The sequence below is a fragment of the Venturia canescens genome, chromosome 1 (assembly GCF_019457755.1).
Source record: "Venturia canescens isolate UGA chromosome 1, ASM1945775v1, whole genome shotgun sequence".
NCBI classification, from domain to species: domain Eukaryota; kingdom Metazoa; phylum Arthropoda; class Insecta; order Hymenoptera; family Ichneumonidae; genus Venturia; species Venturia canescens.
In genome coordinates, this window is record NC_057421.1 from 30,921,602 (window position 1) to 30,942,477 (window position 20,876).

Below are 20,876 nucleotides of genomic sequence, written 5' to 3' on the forward strand. Positions count from 1 at the left end.
CTTTGGATATTTCACGTTCGCAAAATTAGCTACAACATCAGAAAAATATGGAACTAAATTTCCTAATGAAAGAATAAATCAGCATCGATTAGATGTGAAAATAAACGAGCGAATTTTAGGATTAAAATAACCTGTTCACGTCAGTCTTTACACATGGACACATACGATTTGTCTGTTGAAATGCGACAGCACGAGTACACGAATGCAAGCACAGAACGCTTTTTTTCGTATCCGCGCGTATATTCCGTTTGTTTATGAAGGTGGAAAATTCACATCGTCAAAAAGCTCTCAACTCTGATAGTTATCGAAGGGAAAAATGTATGAAACGCGACTCACTTTTGAGTCATCGACTACTATAATATCATTCGTCACTTTTATTAATTATTATTCAACCTTTTGTTTACTGGCAAATAGGAATTAATAATAATTTCACTGGTCACTGCATGGATACCCACTCGTATTAGGCAATCTCATTAATTTTGCACATTTTTCTTTTTAATTAGACACTTTAATGGATCCACTTGTCTCGCGGAAAGAAGTTTCATCATTTTCTCAACTCCGCACTCTCAACGATTCGTTTGTCTCTTGGGAGAGGCTTTGAAAAACAATGGATTTGACTCGGGATTTGAAATTTAAAATACCCGAAGGATAACAACGAGCACGAGAGCTGCGTATTTGCGAGAACAAAAGACGAAGATTCTGCAGTAACGCAATTCGAGAAAATTAAATACAAAGTCGATATTGATTCCCGAATGAATATGCGACGAAATAATTGATCGTTTGCATGTTATTGAGATACCCGAATGAAAACAACGAAAATGCATGCGCACTTGCTAACATGAAGTGCATGCAACTTCAAAAACGCACGTGCCATCAACTCTCGATGGTCTAGATTTATATCTGAAGCTACAACTATCCGGTACAGAAATGAGGCGCGCTTCGCGACCGAATGTTGTGCCGCTATCGTGCACAACAAACGAACCCTCACCACGAGCCACGAGGGATGTTTTCAATTCCCCCACCGCGCGTAACATTCACGACCGAAGTGACATCTACGCGTAGAATATTCAAACGACTCGCTCACCAGCTCGATAGTCCCTGTCAGAATTTTAACTATTCCGTTCGATACTTTAGGCAACCTTGTACAACTCAAAACTGACAATAATCATTGCGTTGTCGAATTCTCAACGAGTTATGAACGAAGGAAGTGGAAAAAGGTTCAAAACATCGCTGAAAATGGGATGATGAGCGCGATTTATGTAACGCTACCGACTCCGGGCTTTTTCAGTTAGTGATTGAAGAACAATACCGTGCAAAATCGGATGAGAATCCACAGCGACATTCCTTCGTGGCGTTCTGAGAATGGAAATGAAACATGGAAAGTGCATAATCACTCAAATATCCAGATCCGAATGGTTCTAGTGGTTGACTTTATTTTGTAGTCTCTGTCCAATTAAAATTTCTGAAATTTAATGAGCGAAAATAGGAAATTTGTAAAAAAAAACTCCGAAATTGTTGAAGTCCTGAAGGTGTTTTTCCGCAATTGATGAACTAGCGAAAAGGATCGTTTGCGTTGCCGTTTATTAAACGCCGCTGGAAGGCTGCTTCGATACAACAGCGTTTTCCATCATACAACTTTTGTGCCTAACAGAAATCCATTTATGGTTACGCTGAAGAAGAGCGAAAGCTTGATTTCGATATCCACGGTGAGTTATTTCGAGTCCTGCATAACGAGGTGTAATCTACCGTGTAATCGGAATTACCGACGATACTAGCAGTGAGTATCGTAAAATACGGAAAAAATAGCTGCATTACTAGGTATGAAAATCCACGAAAACTTTACCGTCGACTAATAAAGATATCGACGATCGATGGAAAAAGCTCGTCAGGTCGGTAATGCTGAGAGCTTCTGGCAGGATACGAAAGCCTTCCACTGCGCCTTTCGTAGGTCGAATATCACCAGTTGGTCGAGTAGGTTCATCCGTTACTCGAGACCGATGGAAACATCGTCTTTGGTGTTCTAATTTAACGATGGCGAATTATCAAATTCCTTGGCCTCTTCTTGCGTCAGGGAAATTCCAAAAATATTAATAAAATCTCAAAAAACGACTTATGTCAAATGATTTAAGGAAAATGCAACGAAAAATCAAAAGGAAAATCCTCTGCTTTCAGTCAACCTTGAAAAAGGTTTCGTGTGTGTGTCAATTACCAATTCAATGTTAATCAACTTGCTATTGAAATGATCGCAGGTATACGGATACAATCCAATTTCAATTCAAAGATAAAAAAAAAATTTTAGTCGTTATTCCTAACTAAAAAAAATCAATGAGGGCAATATCGAATTTTTCAAGTTCTATTGCTGTCATTTTATTGGTATTCTGATCGGTCTCTAATACAGTAATAATATGTCGTTATTTGACTTTTGATGATCACTTATACTAATGACGGCACAGTGTACCTGACAGATATGCTGTCATGAGAAGCTAACTGACAATATTTCTAGTCGGATTATAATTTTAATGCTTGGAAGTGCCATGTATGTAACCAACCACAGCTTTCCTAACCGCGATTCCAGCTTAGAAACAAATATGCAAGTTCGGAAAAAATTGAAAGTGTGAGGAGCTTATTTCCATTAACTTCAAATATGACTTGAAGAGAAGAATTTTGCGAAATCGAATTCGGCTAACCGATATCACATTGAATTGTGTAAGAAATTGATGGAACAGAATCCCCGTAGTCAAAGGGCAATTACGGAATCGTTTGTTTTATTCTCGGTGAAAGTGTTATTTCAGATGTAAGCTTTCAGGTAATCTCAAAACCAAACTTGTCAATAATGTTCTTATTAAAATTATTTTTTCGGCATAGGATTCATTTTTCAGACAATAATGTGGTGATGGCTACAGAATATGTATTTTAATAATATATCAATACTACGCTGAATTTCACAAGTGACAGTTCATTATAATTGAAGTCAGAGTGATTTTCAAACATTAATTTCGTTTGATTCTCATATACACTTACAAACATATAGATAAGAAGGGTTATTTTATAAATACATTGGTTAACATTGCTTGGAAAATTAATTCAAACATAGAATCTCAGTTCCCAATTTTTTACTGGATTCTGTAATGTGTGGTCTTTAATAACCTGTAAAATTCCATACGCTTATTCGGAAATAACAGGCACGTAAGAAAAACCAACATAACGACATTATTTTTCATCTTTCAAAGTGCCTGAAGAGTACAGCTAAAAGGAATAATATGGTTTTCCAATATTAAAACAACCACATATGAATTCTTATTTTCATGGTATGTATTCATTATAAAATTGTTTCTAATGGTTCCCCCGTACAAGCATAATCTTACATTCCAATCCAGAGCTTATTTGATGTACAAGCAGTTGGATGGAATCAATGACTTAATTCATTTAAATTGCTTCGTCAGAATCTTCATTAAAGGATAATAAAAATATATTAGAAAGCAGCGTTAATTGATTGAAATTACATGAACATTCTTATCAAAATCACCTGGTTTAAGTTCGGTTAAATTTTTATTTTTGAACAATTTCACAAACATTTGATACATTCGTCTAGAAAAAACGACTAGAACGCGGGCGTAACGCGCGCGAGCTAGTTGATATTAAAAAAGAGAAACAAAATAGAAACGTGCAGCCTGAGAAGGCTTGCGCACTCTCCCAATGAAACGAGTCGTGTCGAATCGTTTATAAAAATACGAGACCGGGTCGAGTTTCGTGAGATCGCACATTAAAAGTATAATTTAAGTCAGTTCCTATCTCGCCCTTGCAAATGCAAGAGGTGGCTGCAAATCTCGACAGTGAAATTTCTTGTACGGTGAGTACAAATCTCGACGGAGTATTTGATAGTATTTCCATAAAATTTGCGGAATAATTTGTATTTCGCCATTGGATATTTTTAATTATTCGAGGAATTGGTATTCGATAGAGAAAATTTAACAAACGATTGGGTTAATTTATTAATAGCAATCTTGACCAAATGAATTTTTTTGGATTAACAAAATTCCATTTTCAGTAAACAGTCAAAATTATTGAAAGATGTTGTTCTCGCGACAAATATATTTCGTTTGCACGATGAAATATTTTATTGAACTAAATGCGGTTTATAATTCATTTTTCTGTTCTGCTGAATAATTACCAAAGAAAAATAACTCAGTTTACTAACTGTACTGACCTTTTTAACAGTTTCGTTCTTTTCTTTAGACAAAAGATTTATATGTTTTTTACATAGCATTGTACAATAACAAAATATTCTGTTTGTCTCTGAGAATGCGAATGACTAAACGTTCTTTTGCTTTCTAGGAAAAATCACTGTGTACATGACAAACTATGCTTTCGTAAGAAACAACCTGTTCGTTGTTTCAATAACACGAATAATTACGACGCTGAAGTTTCCAACGTTGGACTCCAACGAAATGAACGAAAAAAACGTTTTTAATTCACCAATTGTTTATTTCACGAATCGTTGGTGCAGCTTGAAAAACTACGAATCGCAAATTTGACAGGGAACAAAATAGGAGAATTACTGGAATTATTGGAGAGTTTTATTCGATCATTTCGTTGGACTCCAACGTTGGAAACTTCAGCGTCATAATTACAATCGGAATATTTGGAGGTACAAAAGTTTAGTCAGCTGATTAAATATTCTGAGAAATCAACTAAATATCAATAGTTATCGCAACAAAATGTTTTTTTTTTTTTTTTTTTTTAAATCTTTTTCTCAAGATACAACCAAAGATCTGTACACCTCAACTGCGGCATAAGAACTGCAAATAATCAATTCAACAATTTATAGTTGCCGATACAAAAAAAAACAACAACCTGAGAAGGATGGCAAAGGTGAACGTGTGTTCAAGCGGAAGGAGATACACTATGTTTTTTTTTTCAATCGATCCTGTATCCTACTATCATTTCAAAATCTTCTAGTCTGTACCTCTGCTACTGCATGCCTCTTCCAATCTTTCCCTTTTCGTAGCTATATAACCACTCCCGCTTCTCGTCAGTGAACTGTAGAGCATTCTCAACGAAAGCCGCTTCTTACCAGAATTTGTCCCTTGTGAAATTTTGAGTAAGCATTGTAAGTTTTATTAGTGTTAGAATACAATCGAAATCGCAAGGCTTTACTCGGATCCTTTTTTATTTCTCTTGGACACATATATTATATTTTAATGTCTAATTAATAATATCGTAACATGAAAATTCGGGTCCGTTATGTACACTCAGCACTCACACAATCACACATACGTACACACACGCGCCAGCTCTGGCGCTCGTCAAGCCACGTCGTTTCTAATTTCGTTTTTTTTTGTTTACTTTTTATAAAATTGATCGTTTTCTGGGGAACAATAATTCATGGTGGAAAGAATAAAGGTCGACTTATCTCACTACTGCGTGTATCCCTCGGTGGCTCTTGCCCTGGGACCGAGGTGGGCTTCGATGCTCGGGTACAGGTGTTGAAGTTGAAGAGAAAAGAAGACTGGCCAGTCGATTATGCGATGTATTTGGTTCAACTCCCGAAATGTGTCCGGCCTCGTTGACGTCCCAGAGCAAAGAGACCGAGAGCGTGAGATTACAGCTTGATGAGAGGGCGATTCCCTCTCCTCTACATTTACCAAATTCTCCCAATCTGGCAACACGGAGAGTTTGGTCTCTCCGTTCGCGAACATTCAAATCTTCGCCCGCGGAGCGCTCACAATGCCCCCCTTTTCTTTTAGTTTCTTCACAATATTTGAGATAGATAACGAAAAGAAAAATACAAAACGGAGGGGATTAAATAACTCGTTTCTAAGATAGCCGACTATGGAGTTTCATTCTTCGCACAGATTTTCTCCATTACATATGAATTCCTCTCATATTTTACACACCAACATTCATCCATACATGTACATTATTTCATACCATCGAGGCACTATCAACATTATCACGATTACATTTATTTTATTTTAAGTTTTACGTGAACGGAGTCAGGTCGACAAAGAGAAGAACCTTCGTTTGGCGGACAAGAAAAGTCCTAGTCAATCATTTTTTTTTTTTTTTTTTTTTTTTTTTTTTTTTAATCGGAGATATATTTACGAAGATTACAGCGATTATATATACCAATTTCTTTATGGGATTCTGTTTCGCAAAGCATAAACGCATTTTCACCCACTCGACGGGCGATTTTGAAGGGTCCCTCGAAAAGATGGAAAAATTTGTGTATCACGCGATCCAAGGCATTTGACAAATGACGAACCCGTAGGAGTACCAAATCTCCAACATCTAACTTGATTCGTGACACGATCTTTTGACCCTTTTTTCTCCGGTCAAAAGCCTTTTTCATATTTTCACGAGCCAATGTTAGCATGTACTCACGCGATCGAACATCAGCTTCGGGGAACCTCACAAATCGATGGAGCTTTTCTTTCACTGGGATCCCAAAATGCAATTCGGACGGAGACACACCAGTACTTTGGTGAACGGTCATGTTAAGAACTTCTTTAATTTGAGAAACATATTGCACCCATTTGGTGTGTTTATCAGCACAAAGAGTTCGAAAACATCGACCAAGTTCACGCATGACTCTCTCCGTGGGATTTGATTGAGGATGCCTAATGGAGCTAAAGAGAACTTGAATATTGGCTTTTTCTAACGCTGCTCGCCACGCGTGAGACGTGAATTGCGTCCCGTGATCGGACAAAATTTTATTTGGCTTTTCCATTTGCGGAATATAATTATCGAAAACCTTCTTCAAAGCCCCCCGAACGGTGGCATTTTTCATAGGATAGAGATTTACATACTTCGAGAACGCATCTAAAAAAACGAAAAGATATTGTGCCCCCCCTCTTGATCGGGGAAGTGGGCCATAAAAATCCACAGTGACCAAATCGTTGGGCTCCGAAGAAGGCACATACTGATATTCTCCCTCCATAGACACGGTCAAATATTTAACTCTTTGACAGAGATCACAGGAAGTTATCAATAATTTTACTTCTCGTGCCATTCCTCGCCAATAATAAAATTTTCTCAAATGACGGTGCGTTTTAAAAACACCAGGATGACCTAGTTTTTCGTGAATTTTGAAATTGGGTGGATTTTAAAAACGTTAAACAATGGTGATCCGTTACCACAATGAAAGGAATACCGATAAGATAGACTCGAAATTTATCTATAGCATAAACAATCGCTAGAAGCTCTTTTTCAGTGGTACTATAATTACTTTCTGCCCGCGATAAACATCTACTGACGATACTGATAATATTGTGATTTTCTTTTTCATCAACTTGATAGAGAATACCCGCGATTCCATGGTTACTTGCGTCAGTTTGCACTCTAAATTCTTTGTCCGGGAGGACATGATTCAAAGTAACGAATTGTCGAAAATTTTTTTTTATCTCATTAAATGCAACGGTATGCTCAGGCGTCCATTCCCATGCTACATCTTTCGTCAATAATTTTCGGAGTTTATCCACCGAAACACTGTAACGCGCATTAAACTGTCGGTAGTAATTGCAGATTCCCAGGAATTGCTGCAACTGCTTCGTGTTGCGGGGTTGCTCAAAATTCATTATAGCTTCTAGCTTCTTTTCGTCGGGAGTGATACCTTGATGAGAGATTACAAAGCCTAAAAAGGGGACCTGTTCTTTCAAAAATAAACACTTAGACATTTTAATCGTGAAGTTGTTTTCACTCAATCTGTGAAAAATATCTTCCAATACGCGGAAATGCTCATTAATGGTCTTAGTTCCTATTAAAATGTCATCTATGTAACAGGAAACATATCTTTCGAAATCGTTTTTCAACACCATGCTTAACGCACGTATAAAACCGCTTCCCGCGGTCTTAAGACCGAAGGGAATCCTACAAAACTGATATAATTTAGAATCGAAAAGAAAGGCCGTATACTGCCGGGATTCTTTCTCTAAAGGCACCTGCCAATAACCTTGAGTTAAATCAAGTTTAGAAAAGTATTTTACACCATTATATTTTTGTAATAGCTCGTTTATGAGCGGGGGTGATTCATGATCTTCTTCTATTACCTCATTTAAAAATCTCGCATCAAGACACACTCTAACCGACCCATCTTCTTTCTTCACAATCCGCAACGGATTGCAATACGCACTCGCGGCTCTTTCGATTACGCCATTCTCAACCATTTTCTCAATCGCTTTTCTAGTTGGTTCCCGGAGTTGAATAGGCACCGGATAGGAATGTTTTATTTTTGGATGTGCACACTTCAGTTTCAACCGGTGTTCATATCCGATAATACATCCCGGTTTATCGGAAAAAAGAGCTTGATATTTTTGGAGTAATTTTTCGAAACACTGCTTCTCGGCGTCAGACAACGATATTAGTTTGCACGCGACCGTTCGAAGCTGACTCTGAGATCCCACTGCCCCCACATTTTGGTTATGTTGTGCACTTTCATTCTCATCAAGATTTTCAGAGTCGATTGTTATTACATCCGCTACCTCTTTTTTCGATTGCGGTATAATTTCATGTGCATTAACTACATATACATATATATCATTGCCCTTCTGTGAGCAGAGCAGGGTCTCAGAAGCACCTCGATCGAATATCGCCGTCGACTCCGAAAGGCTTCTTCCCGCAATTTCAATTGTATGTTCTTTATAACTAATAATTACTTCGTGCCGAGACATCCAATCACTTCCTAGAATAACCGATGATGTGAGCCCCGCGATGATTAAACAAGGGTATTGATACACAATATTTTCAATTTCGATCTTTAGATATACTTGGCGTTTTATCGAGGTTGCTTTTTTTCCTATAGCCGTGGTTACTAATAAATTTGTTACTGGTAAAACTTCCAATTTTTTGTGACGTGCGATTTCATTAAAAAAAACTTCTGACACGGCGGTAACCTGACTTCCGGAATCTAATAAAACAATCTCAGTTCGATCTCCGATTTGAATTCTAATGTGAGGACAATTACCCATACCTCTTCTGTTAACCTCTTTTTCTGGGTCCGTATTTCCCTGTATTTCTTTCGATAATTCCTCGACAAAATCAAAGTCATTTCGACACGTTGACGGACCTTCATACAACGCGTCGACTCTTAGTTTAAATTCGAATTGATTTGTGTTTGGTGGTTCATCGTATCTGGAGGAGGATATCGCGTGTCGGGCAGTGTAAATGTATTTCCTGAACTTTGTACTCGATTTCTATTCTTAGTCCGATAATATTGATTATTTTGATCGCGATAGTTATTTCTATTATTATGCGGCCTTGAGACGTAACCCGGAGTTTCAACTCTCACGTTTCTTACGGCCTGTGCTGTTTGTCTGTTATTATTATGATGATTATTATGAGACTGTTTGCTTTCACGCATTTTGAATTTCTCATTTTGAATTTGATCGAGGCTAGCGAGAGTTTGTCCGATCAGAGAATTATCGCTATAATTTACAGCCACTAGATTTTCTCTCACCCAGAGCGGGCACTGTTGAATAATATTATAATTAACCTCATACTCTGTCATTTGAGGCCTAAAAAACCGGGCATGTTTTACTTGTTGATAATAATAATTTTGGAGCGATTCTTGATACGGATTATATCTACGATCATTCCATGTATTTTTGAAACGGACTCGAATTGGTATAGAATAAAATTCTTCCAAAAAAGTTTCTTTAAAGCTAGCATAACTTTTATCATTATTTTGCGTTTCGAACCATAATCTTGCTCGGCCCTCCAACGCTTGTTCGATCACGATCATTTCTCTATCTTTAGCTATTTGTTTTATTTTAAGGAACCGTTCCATCTCTTCGAGGAATTCCATAGGATTTCTTTGCGTATCATCACTAAACTTGGGTAGTTTGATGTCAATATTTACGTTTTGTACCTTATTTATAATCGCTGATAAATCTCCGGCAATCGCTCCGATCTGCTCACTTTCAACTGGCCTTTGCCTTGTTTGTTGTTGAGCTGCTTCTCGAGCATTCAACTCGCTTCGTAACTTTTCGAGTTCCACCCGTTGTCGATCTAGCTCCGCTCGTTCTGCTTCGAGTTCCGCTCGGCGAACTCTCTCACCATTTTTTCCTGCGTCGTCCGGGAGGACTGGCATTTTTTTGCCTTTCGAATTTGATGGACTCACAGATACAGATCTATAATTTTTTAAAACACTTTTAGACTGTCTTCCAGATTTTGTTATGTATATATCAGTGATTTTTTCCATTCACTGATATTATTTATATTCTATTAAATTTTCAAATTAATATATATATATATTTTTTTTTTTTTTTTTTTTTTAGTATATGGATTCACGTTCTCAATCAGGTATATATATATATAACTTCAATAATATTTCCTAATTAAGCCGTGCCACGCAGTTGGGCGCCAAATTGTAAGTTTTATTAGTGTTAGAATACAATCGAAATCGCAAGGCTTTACTCGGATCCTTTTTTATTTCTCTTGGACACATATATTATATTTTAATGTCTAATTAATAATATCGTAACATGAAAATTCGGGTCCGTTATGTACACTCAGCACTCACACAATCACACATACGTACACACACGCGCCAGCTCTGGCGCTCGTCAAGCCACGTCGTTTCTAATTTCGTTTTTTTTTGTTTACTTTTTATAAAATTGATCGTTTTCTGGGGAACAATAATTCATGGTGGAAAGAATAAAGGTCGACTTATCTCACTACTGCGTGTATCCCTCGGTGGCTCTTGCCCTGGGACCGAGGTGGGCTTCGATGCTCGGGTACAGGTGTTGAAGTTGAAGAGAAAAGAAGACTGGCCAGTCGATTATGCGATGTATTTGGTTCAACTCCCGAAATGTGTCCGGCCTCGTTGACGTCCCAGAGCAAAGAGACCGAGAGCGTGAGATTACAGCTTGATGAGAGGGCGATTCCCTCTCCTCTACATTTACCAAATTCTCCCAATCTGGCAACACGGAGAGTTTGGTCTCTCCGTTCGCGAACATTCAAATCTTCGCCCGCGGAGCGCTCACAGCATCGAAACCTTCTTCTATATCCTTTAAATTCTATACAGGGAGCTCAAACAAAGCCGCGGATAAAAATTTCTTTGAGATTATACCTCCACATAAGTGCAGTAAATACACCTAGCGTTCTGAGTTTTGAACCGTGGAAAATATAAACGAAAGTTGTAGTAACTCATTAACTCGTATGAAATTTTTTTTTTTTTTTTAATTACCAATTTCAATTTTTCATATTTTATTTGTAAAATTTTATATTTTTTTTGTATATTTAAAAGAAAAAAAATGCGAATAAAAGCTACGTCTTATTTCTTGGATGAAAATTTATCAAAAATCGATCCACTGTAAGCTTTTTTGAGCATTTTGAAAATTATACTTGTTACATCTTCCGTGGCTATCGTTTTCGATTTCGTTCATAAAATCGATTAAAATATACGACGCTGAAGTTTCCAACGTTGGAGTCCAACGAAATGAACGAAAAAAACGTTTTTAATTCACCAATTGTTTATTTCACGAATCGCAAATTTGGCAGGGAACAAAATAGGAGAATTGCTGGAATTATTGGAGAGTTTTTTTCGATCATTTCGTTGGACTCCAACGTTGGAAACTTCAGCGTCATTACAAAATGCCTGTCAAAACACGAAAAAAAAACTCGTGCAACGCTCTTAGTGCACCAAGAGTAAATTCAATCGCTTTTCTTCGTATTAAGCATGCCAATTAGCGCACGAAATGCTATTAATTCTGTCAGCCATATAAATTACGCCCTATAATCGATAAACAGACAGAGTATTCTCCTTCCTCGTGCTACCTAAGGATAGCACCCAAAGTCGTGGGCGCAGGAATGTATGCAATATTGTATGTTGTCATAGAAAAAAAACAGAAAATATAGCCAAATATTACGTGATATAACTCCCACGCGTCAAGACATTTCGACAGTCATGAGGGCGTAAAAACATGGAGATCCAAGACAAAAAAATGATTTGTCCTCACGAGGATCTGGCGGTAAAAAATGAATTCTCCGGAATGCCACATTCGTGTCCAAGGATGAATGAAACGTCAATAAGAAAAACTTACCTATGAGCTGGCCATTCTCCATCAACGGTGGTTGTTGGTGCGGACGTGCTTCGATTCGGTAGGCTCAAACGTGGGCCGATCCTCAGCGTCATGGGACGTCTTCGTCGTAGCGTGTAGTCTTGAATTCGAAAAACAAAAACGTTTTATTTAATTCTGCTCCGAATCAATATAGTGAAAACTCTACTTTTATTATTCGATCAGCAAAGGAAAAAACGAGAAAGTGGAATAGAAAATATGAACAGAAAAAGGAAATTTATTGGACGTACGCTGCTCTCTGCCTAAACCTCCCTGCCTATTTTTAACCGTACGAAAAGCCTGATCACGTTTAAATGACGATCGTCTGCGTCACGTGCGCCTTTATTGTTCACCCACAGAGTCTGTCGACCAAGAAACAAGACCCAAACCTTTGCAAAGCCGCGTGTCTGCCACGTTTTCGTAACTCCAGTAGAGAATGACGTAAAAGATCTTCGTCTCGAGTTCTCGCCCAGGGTGCTATATTCATTCCTTTTATATTGACAAGTACTTTTCGAAAACATCGACGAGATCATTCAGCCCGAAGATTATTGTTATTTGTTGTATTCTCTGACAACCGCGACGCTCTATTTTTTTCATGAAATAATTCAAGAACCGAAGAAAATCGATTTCCATCCGCACGCGAACAAAATAATCTGACATCTTTCAGCATTTGCGAAGGAATTTGATCTCTAAGTTTCCCTCGCCATGTGGATAACTCGAGAAAAAAAATAATGGCGGGAGCAAAGATTCAGTTTGCGTCTTTTCTTCTCTTTCTGAAGTTCGATTTATACAGATATTTTTCTGACTGTGGATAACACGATAAAATATAAAAGCAGTTCGAACAGGGGACTGGTCTCGGGAGACCGTACCGTCTAGAATTACCGCGTCGCCACCCTGAATATTGCTCACTGTGAGCGAAAAGAGCATCTTCTTTACCGCATTGATCAAATAATCTACTCATTGTCAGTTGAGGGGGAAAGAACGAAAAAACGCGACGCAAGAAACCTCGCGCGGTAAATTGAGATACTACAACATTTTCTCGATGCAATAATGCCGCATGAGTTTAACCGGCGGCGTCAGGTACACTCCAAGCTCAATTTCATTCGAATCCCACAATAATCCCGGGAATTTTCCATTTTCACGTTTCGATGAGAATTATTTGGTGGAATTTGGAATATCTCCTCGAAATTTCTCGTCAGCGTATAAATTAGCTGTGACAAAAATAAATAACCGTTCGAAATACTGAAATTCTACCAGCTGTGGAAACGTGAATCGTCACGCACGAAAAATCCTTCAACCCTGAAACTCCCATCCCATTTATTTCGCTTTCAGTAGAAATGTACCGTGGTCAATATCGAGCCGAGAATTTCTTTGTCCTGAAATTGTGTAATCGAGATAAATAACAATGAGGGAATGAAAGTTTAACGCTTCAATAGCTAACGAAAAGGTTTATAAGACGTTCATTTGCATTGAAATGAAGATGTCGAGGACTTCCTTCGAAGATCGAACAATGGAGAAAATCGACAAAAACGTCTTTTTCGAGATTCATCCGACGATTAAATCGATCCGCGTCACGCATACGCGCCTCGAGATTTAATCAACTCCGCACCCTTAATTTGTCCGGGCACAATCTAAGGGGTTGTAATACTTCAATAGACAGAGCGAGAGATTAACTTTAATTTACAAAACTTCTATTGTTTATAGTAGAACCGTTGGATCATTCGATTTACTTGCATTCGTATCAGATGAATAGCTCGGCTTTTCCATGGATTAAATGAGCTGCAGTTAATGCATATGGAATCGGTAATGTGTACAGAAATCAATTGGTTCACTTCCCGTCGAGTAAATTTGGCTGGGTATTCCGCGGTGCTGGTTCATCTGTGTGATTTCCACGAAAGACATTCCCTGCTTCTATGCAATAATTACAAACCGTGAGAGAACAGCATCAGTTGATTACGCAGGAGCATGGCATCACCACAGTTCTGAATCGACCAACGGGAAAAGGAATTTCATCGAATTTTAAGGTGAAACCTTGAAAAAAACTGATTCCCTCGTCCGCCTATGAAGTCACCTCGATTATTACTTCGCAATTTCGTATCACGTCAATAAATTTCCCCGGAGCGAATGCCTTAAAGGGCGAGCATTTGTGGAGAAAAATTACTTAGTAAATTGAAGCGTCGAGCAATTCAATTTTTCAAGCGGTGTCAATAGGAAATACGAAGAAATGATCGTAAGGAAAAATAAGTTTATTTCAATCGAATTGATGCGCTCTTTCGAAATGATAAACGAGACATTTTTTCTACCACTCCCAGCGAAGCGTATCACATCCGCAGACGTGTGCGTATGTTTGTGTTGACAAAAGGGCAGACAGTGGGATTGAAGTTTGTGAGGTGTAAGCTCGAGGATTATAGGAAAGCTTTGTCTCTCATCCAGTTGCTCCATTGTCAGACGTTCGAGAAAACATCAAGATAATTGCGAGTAGTATTAAAAAGCTTTGCAACGAATTTTCTCACGTTTCTTTATTTTTCTCCACTGCAAACGTTTTTATTCCTTTCTCAACGGCTCGACTATTCGATTACGAGGCAAGACAGTTCACGATAGCGAGCACAGATCCTGCTGCTCGCCAACTTATGAGAGTGCTCGCTAAAATAAATGAAAAAAAAAAAAAGGAAAAACAAAAGATAGTAAAAAAAAGGGACCCAGCTCAGAGAAAATCTCTTTGGATTTTCCTTTCACAGAATCGTACCTTGGCCCCCGACCCCGCTCATCCGCCGCCCACGTTTTTCCTCTCGTTTCACGCGTCCTCCGGCCCCTGTTCTGATCAAGATACCCTCTACAGATTTTACTTCTTTCATCTTGACCCTAATCGCGTTTAGGCTTGAAACTTTTGAGTAATACTCACCTTCACCTTTGAACGTGGACAGTTCCATGGACTAGATTTATTTTATGTTCGAATTCTTTAACTTCGTTTATAAGATATACCGAAAAAAAACGTGATTGTTCATTATAATACCAATTCTGAGAGTGAATTCGTGTATAAAAAATTGTTCTCATTTTCAATTTTTCAATATACGAAGAATACAAGGAAAAAAAGATGAGCAAGAGATAAAAAAAAATGAGGTAGCTATCGAGAGTATTTGATAAATCTATTTTCCAATGAAGTATGAAAGATCAAGAGAAAAAAGTATTATTATCGAAAAATCAACTTCGGGCTTGACGAAAGATTTGTCGGAGTCAGCAAAAAACTGGTGTCCATCTACTGTAGTGAAAAAAGGTTGGCCGCCTAAAATCCTCGAACATCGAGACACGGATGAAAATAGACTAAAAGGATACTACGAGTGGATTAATGTAATTATTACAAAGCAGGAGATAAATTGCAATCTTTGGCTTTAAACGCGACAAAAGATGAGTAAGGGAGACCGGGGCTGGTTGGCGAACTTGTCAAACTATCGCTCGTAAACAAGGAACTAAAAACGATTTCAAAAACCAAATGGTCGTTTCGAATAGAAGTTCCTCTGTCTCAGATGAAAGTTTGAATTATTAAATTTAAAATGAAATGAGTTATTGAATCGCTTTTTTGACGAACCATTTTTGTGTCAACCGACCCCACGGTCGGAGCAAGTTGACTATGATGCTATTTTCACCTGATAATCAACTACGTATTAATGAAATTAATAAAAATGGATAATTATCAATATTATTTATTGAATGATTCGAATAATGAATACAAAAAATGTTGCCATAAGTGAATGTAAAGATCACTTTTGTCCATAAGTATGAGAAAAAGGAATATTTGATCCTCGTTATAACAATTATATCAATCGGGCGTATGTTTACATTCCATAGTTCGAATATTATTATTTAATAGTCAACTTGCCCTGTTGCCCAACTAGGCCCGGTCTCTCCTAAATGATCGAAATAGGAAAAATATTTTTCTGAATGACGCAACGATGAAGAGCTCGAAACCTCGCAACCGGACGTTACCTTAAGAAAGTTGCGGCTGTACAGTCATTTTTTACCCAAAAGTTATGATCTGTACCTTTCAAAAGTTAGGCCAGTTTACAGTTTGGCAATGTTGCATATACACTTTAAACAAGAGTTGGGGAAAAAAGGACGAAAAACAGATTATTATTAATATAATCTCAGCAAATCTCCTAATAAATCTGAAAAAAGTTGAAATTATTTAGCAAGCCTTGCTCATGTTGCCCAAAAAATTTCATATTTTTAGCATCATTTTAAACGGAGATATCACTGAATGTTTCTTGACTTCCATAAGATTACATGTTATTTGGCCCAAATTGTTATTGATTTTTCTCAGCAACGACGCTCCTAAACTGTCTGAAAATTTAACTGATTTTTTTTCACTCTTCACTTTATAAGATGCAATCGGTTTAAAAGCGATGACATAATTTTCATTCTAATGCCTCAGCTTCCTTAAAACGGAAGGAAGTTTATCTTTTTTTGAATTCCCTCATCGAGCAAGGTAAGCAGCTTACTTAGTTCGGTCCTCCGACTTTATAGACTCTGCATCTCTCTATTGACTATCGCATTACTCCTTTTCTTCTTTCTCCAATATTGAATTATAGGCTTGGAATAAAAATTGAACTAAAAAAACCGCAATGATACGGAAAGAGCGGTGTTCTTATGCCGGTAATTTATCGATCGGCGTCGATCCATAATATAACTAAGTGGTGCTAGGCCACTCCTAATTGGAAGGAATCCGGTAACAAGGGAAGATTCACCTGACGCAAGCCCATCCGATGCCTGTGCCTGCGCTCGGTTTTTTCTTTAACTCGTTTCTTTTACCCGCTTCTTCCTTTCTACTTTTTTCCCCTATCAAACTCTTCATCTTCCATCCACCCTTATTCTTTGGAATTATGGATTTAAAAAAAAAAACTAAAAGAACTCACCGTTTGCCGAGCAGAGAGAATTCCGCCCGTGGAATACATGAGGCGACAAATATTGATGATGAGGATTGGTCGGAGTTGGTGGATTCGTACGACTCGGTGCCGATGTTGTGATCCACGAGGGTGTTGCATCCCTTTTGTCATCGGCACGTTCCTCCGACGAGGACACGGGGATTTCGTTGGTCACCCGTACCTCGATTCCCACAGTCTGCGCAATTCAATTGTTCGAGACAAAAAATCAACAATCAGCTACGAGCGTGAGGTTTCATACAGGAAGCAGAAAACATAAAATTTTTTTTGCAGCAAATTATTGTGATCGAATTGAGGGCTATGAACGCAGTGGAAACGTTGAAATAATTTTAAGTGTTTCTTTGTTGTTTCTTTTATAAATAAAAGTTGGTTTGATGGATTTACATAAAACCTTGTACACATCTTTTACATATTCAGAAATACTGGAAAATTTTTTTCAATGGTATATTTTTGTACACAACGGTGCGTAGAAAATGGCACCACTTGAATAGGCGTTAACAGCAAAACGGAACGAGTTTTTATCCCAGCGACTTGATACAAACTGCGTTTTGTAGGGAAAACGTACGTTTTCAGCATGACGGAGGCGTTTTTCGATAACTTTTTTCTTTTATAAACAATTTTCTACTGAAAAATCCACAAAAATTGTGTTTTTTTTCCTTCAAATGGTCGCCATTTTTTTCTAAACAATATTTTGAAAATCCCCTACGTCATGCGATAGCTAATAGCAAATATTATGGAGAATCTTTTTGGTTTTTTGTCCGGAGATTTTCCATTTCTGAGATTTGCTGTCAACGCCAATTCTAGAGGTCTCATTTTCAACACTCCATCGTTAAAATACCATATGAAAAAAATTTTAAAAAAACCATCCAACGAATTTTTATTTATAAAATAAATAAACAAAAAACACCTAAAATTCCAACGTTTATACTGTTCATAGCCCTCAAACTCACACTAATTCTAAAATCTTCCAACGAAACTTTATATAATTTCAAATATCCATCGACATTACTGTTAACAAATACTTATGATGGAAATAATAATTCATCCTTCATCATTCTAATACACGAGGTCTGAGATAACCGCGGAACAGGTTTGATGTGAGAACTTTATGAACTTTCTCTTGCGAACTCAGCATCTGTTCTCCAAAAATATGGTACGGTGAGACTCCCCAATAACATTTTTTGTAATATTCCCAAGTTTCTTTATAAATTGTCACGAAATCGTAGTTGAATTACTTTTTTAATAACCTGCCAAACATTGATTTTGGTTTCTACAGAATGTTGCTATGACTAATGAACGTGTGACAGGAAATTCTGAATAGAAAATCATTTTGCGAGGAAATATTTTTTAAAAAGAATCTAAAACATTACAGGAATCGCCAGAACTGTCAACTCGATTTCATTGTAGAAAAAATCTATTGTAAAAAAATGTGATGATGAAACAAAAAGCTCGTTGAAAGATTCCTTACTTCAAAAAATGACGTAACATAAAAGATCCCATCATTATATATTTCTCCACAATCGTGTGGACTCGGTGAATTGGATACAACTGAGGTTTTGACTCCCTTGAGGGTCTCAATATCGAAATTCAACGGAAATCATAGATGAAAAAAGCTCCATCCCGCTTTATTTGTACACAGAGAAGATCCTGGGAAATGCTCGTATCAGAGGAAATGGCTTTTGCACGAGACTTAATGGTAGGCTTTGATGTTTAAATCGCATCGATGTGTTTTCACGAAAATAACAAAACCTAGCGAACGAGCGAAAAATACATTGAAAAACGATTTATCCTGCAATTTTCGTCTCGTATTTTTCCTGTGCTTTTTCTTCTTTTATTCTATTTATTATATTTCTCTTCTTTTTTATCAGCACACATTCGTCGCAATGTAATTATCGCACTAGTGATCGCACATGTCTATGAACTTTTGATACATATCAATGGGTAACTTATATGCTAAAATACGAAAAGTTATTTAATCAAGCTGTATAAAAAAGGTGTCGAAGTTACGAAAAGCCTCACTGGGCACGCCTCTACGTTATACATAATTTAATAAGTATATCGCCCCTACAACGGAGGGTAGCATGCACGCAAAAATAGTAAAAAAAAGTGTCAGAAATCTGAGACACAATTTAACAAACAATTTTAGTGTACCACCATTTCCTGGCAGATTAGGAGATCGCATTTTTTAAATCGAGCTTTAATGCTGTTACCTGAATTCTTCGAAGAAAGCAATGGGGGTAAGGGTGCTCACCGAACACAATATTTGAGTTACTTTTTCGTTATTTATTATTTTCCTACGATTTGCAAACTTGAATTAGATGAATAATGGGATTACTGCGGATAGGACGATGACAAATGTATCCGAAGATTTGAGAGAGGGAGCCAAAAAGGGAAATATCGTTCTGCGAGTGTTTTTACGTACGTATATACCTATATTCTGCACAGCATTATACAGTCCGCAGTGGTGAAGAATGGAGAGAAAAAATGAGGAGAAAAGATTTTCGGAGAGGGAAGACACTTTGTAACGGGTTTACGTGAAAAGTTTAACGAGGCCATAAATATTGTTTAAATAAAATAACAATATCTATCCCTCAAGCAGTATCCGAGAAATTGTACGCTGTCCGAAATGATTTAATTTAAAGAATAATGAATCGTTACTGAATCACGGTTTTATTCTGGTGCGATATTAAACTTCTGTGGAAGAACTAAGGATGAAATAGCACAAATCCGTCAAATTTATTCATTAAAAAGAAAAGTTGTGAGTGATTGAGCCCTCCATATCGGTAGCAAATGACGGCACACAACCACGGGATCGAGGGACAAGAATAGAAAAAGAATTATTAGCATGGAGTTAAAATGAGCGTCGGTCCTTCGTGACCTCATGGGGCAAGAACCTTTTTCTATTTGTCAATGTCTACACGGGGATGTCTTGAGAAAAAATAGCGAAAAGACAAAAAGGGAAGAGTCAGAGCAAGAGCACGGACCAATTTATTCTACACTTCAGTCTTACTGCGGAATCGAAAGTCCTGAACCACCGGCAATCCGAATTGGGGATCTTTCGAGGCCACGCAATGATCCTCAGGGGGCTCGTAATACACCCTCATCGGAAAAGACTACAGCGCGAACGCACCGTGTATTTCAAACTGGGGACCGGCATTATTATATGGTGATGCTCCTTTTATGTTGTTCGTTTCTCTCTTCATACCTTAACACAGCGTGAATGCGTATGTGGGGAGATGTGCTAACCGCAGTCCAAATTTTCGATTTACTTGATATTTTTTATGAACGTAGCGATTTAACTCTGCGTTGCTACACGCTAAACACGTGCTACGTTAATTTAAATGTTGAATCGACTGCGAATATTTCAAAATTTTCTACTTTAAGAGTGGATTTCACTGAGTCAAAAAAAATTTTAACTGTTACAGGAAAATATATGTGAATTCCATTACATTTTTCATGCAATTAGCGATTTCATTGAGATTTCTGTTGACTGTATATATACTTCCACGTGAAAGATCAAAACACGTTCAGGTAGCGTTTCAGCTATCAGAATCAACTTTTGTTTCTTTTTATGGTCTCTCATCGTTTGATAACCTTAATCGCCGCCCCCCGTACGGTTATGGAGGGTCTACGCGATAAATCAAGTAGCTTTACAATCTCTCGATATACCGCACGATATGCTCATATAACCGTGGCGAATTTTCGCGTCAATAGCTCGCTTCGTTGGCAATCAATTCAATCGTTATTGATAGGAAGGATCGGAGAGTGAGAACTGATAAAAAAATCGCCCTTCACCTATAAATATTCGTTTATGGGATTCCTTCCCTAAAATCTTATGTCTAAATATACGACATTCTGTAAGAAACAAAAAAAAAATCTTCAA

The 20,876-nt window shown here is 37.6% G+C and overlaps 1 protein-coding gene across 1 annotated transcript in view; it reads right to left on the bottom strand.

Annotated features, from left to right (window-relative positions):
• The window catches only part of dnc (phosphodiesterase dunce), a 423,146-nt gene that overhangs the window by 381,233 nt on the left and 21,037 nt on the right, over positions 1-20,876 (bottom strand). The window contains exons 2-3 of the mRNA XM_043424758.1: positions 16,967-17,171; positions 12,042-12,159 (exon numbers count right to left, since the gene is read on the bottom strand). Of these exons, the coding sequence (XP_043280693.1) occupies positions 12,042-12,159; positions 16,967-17,171 (323 nt within the window). The remainder of the gene's footprint in view (positions 1-12,041; positions 12,160-16,966; positions 17,172-20,876) is intronic.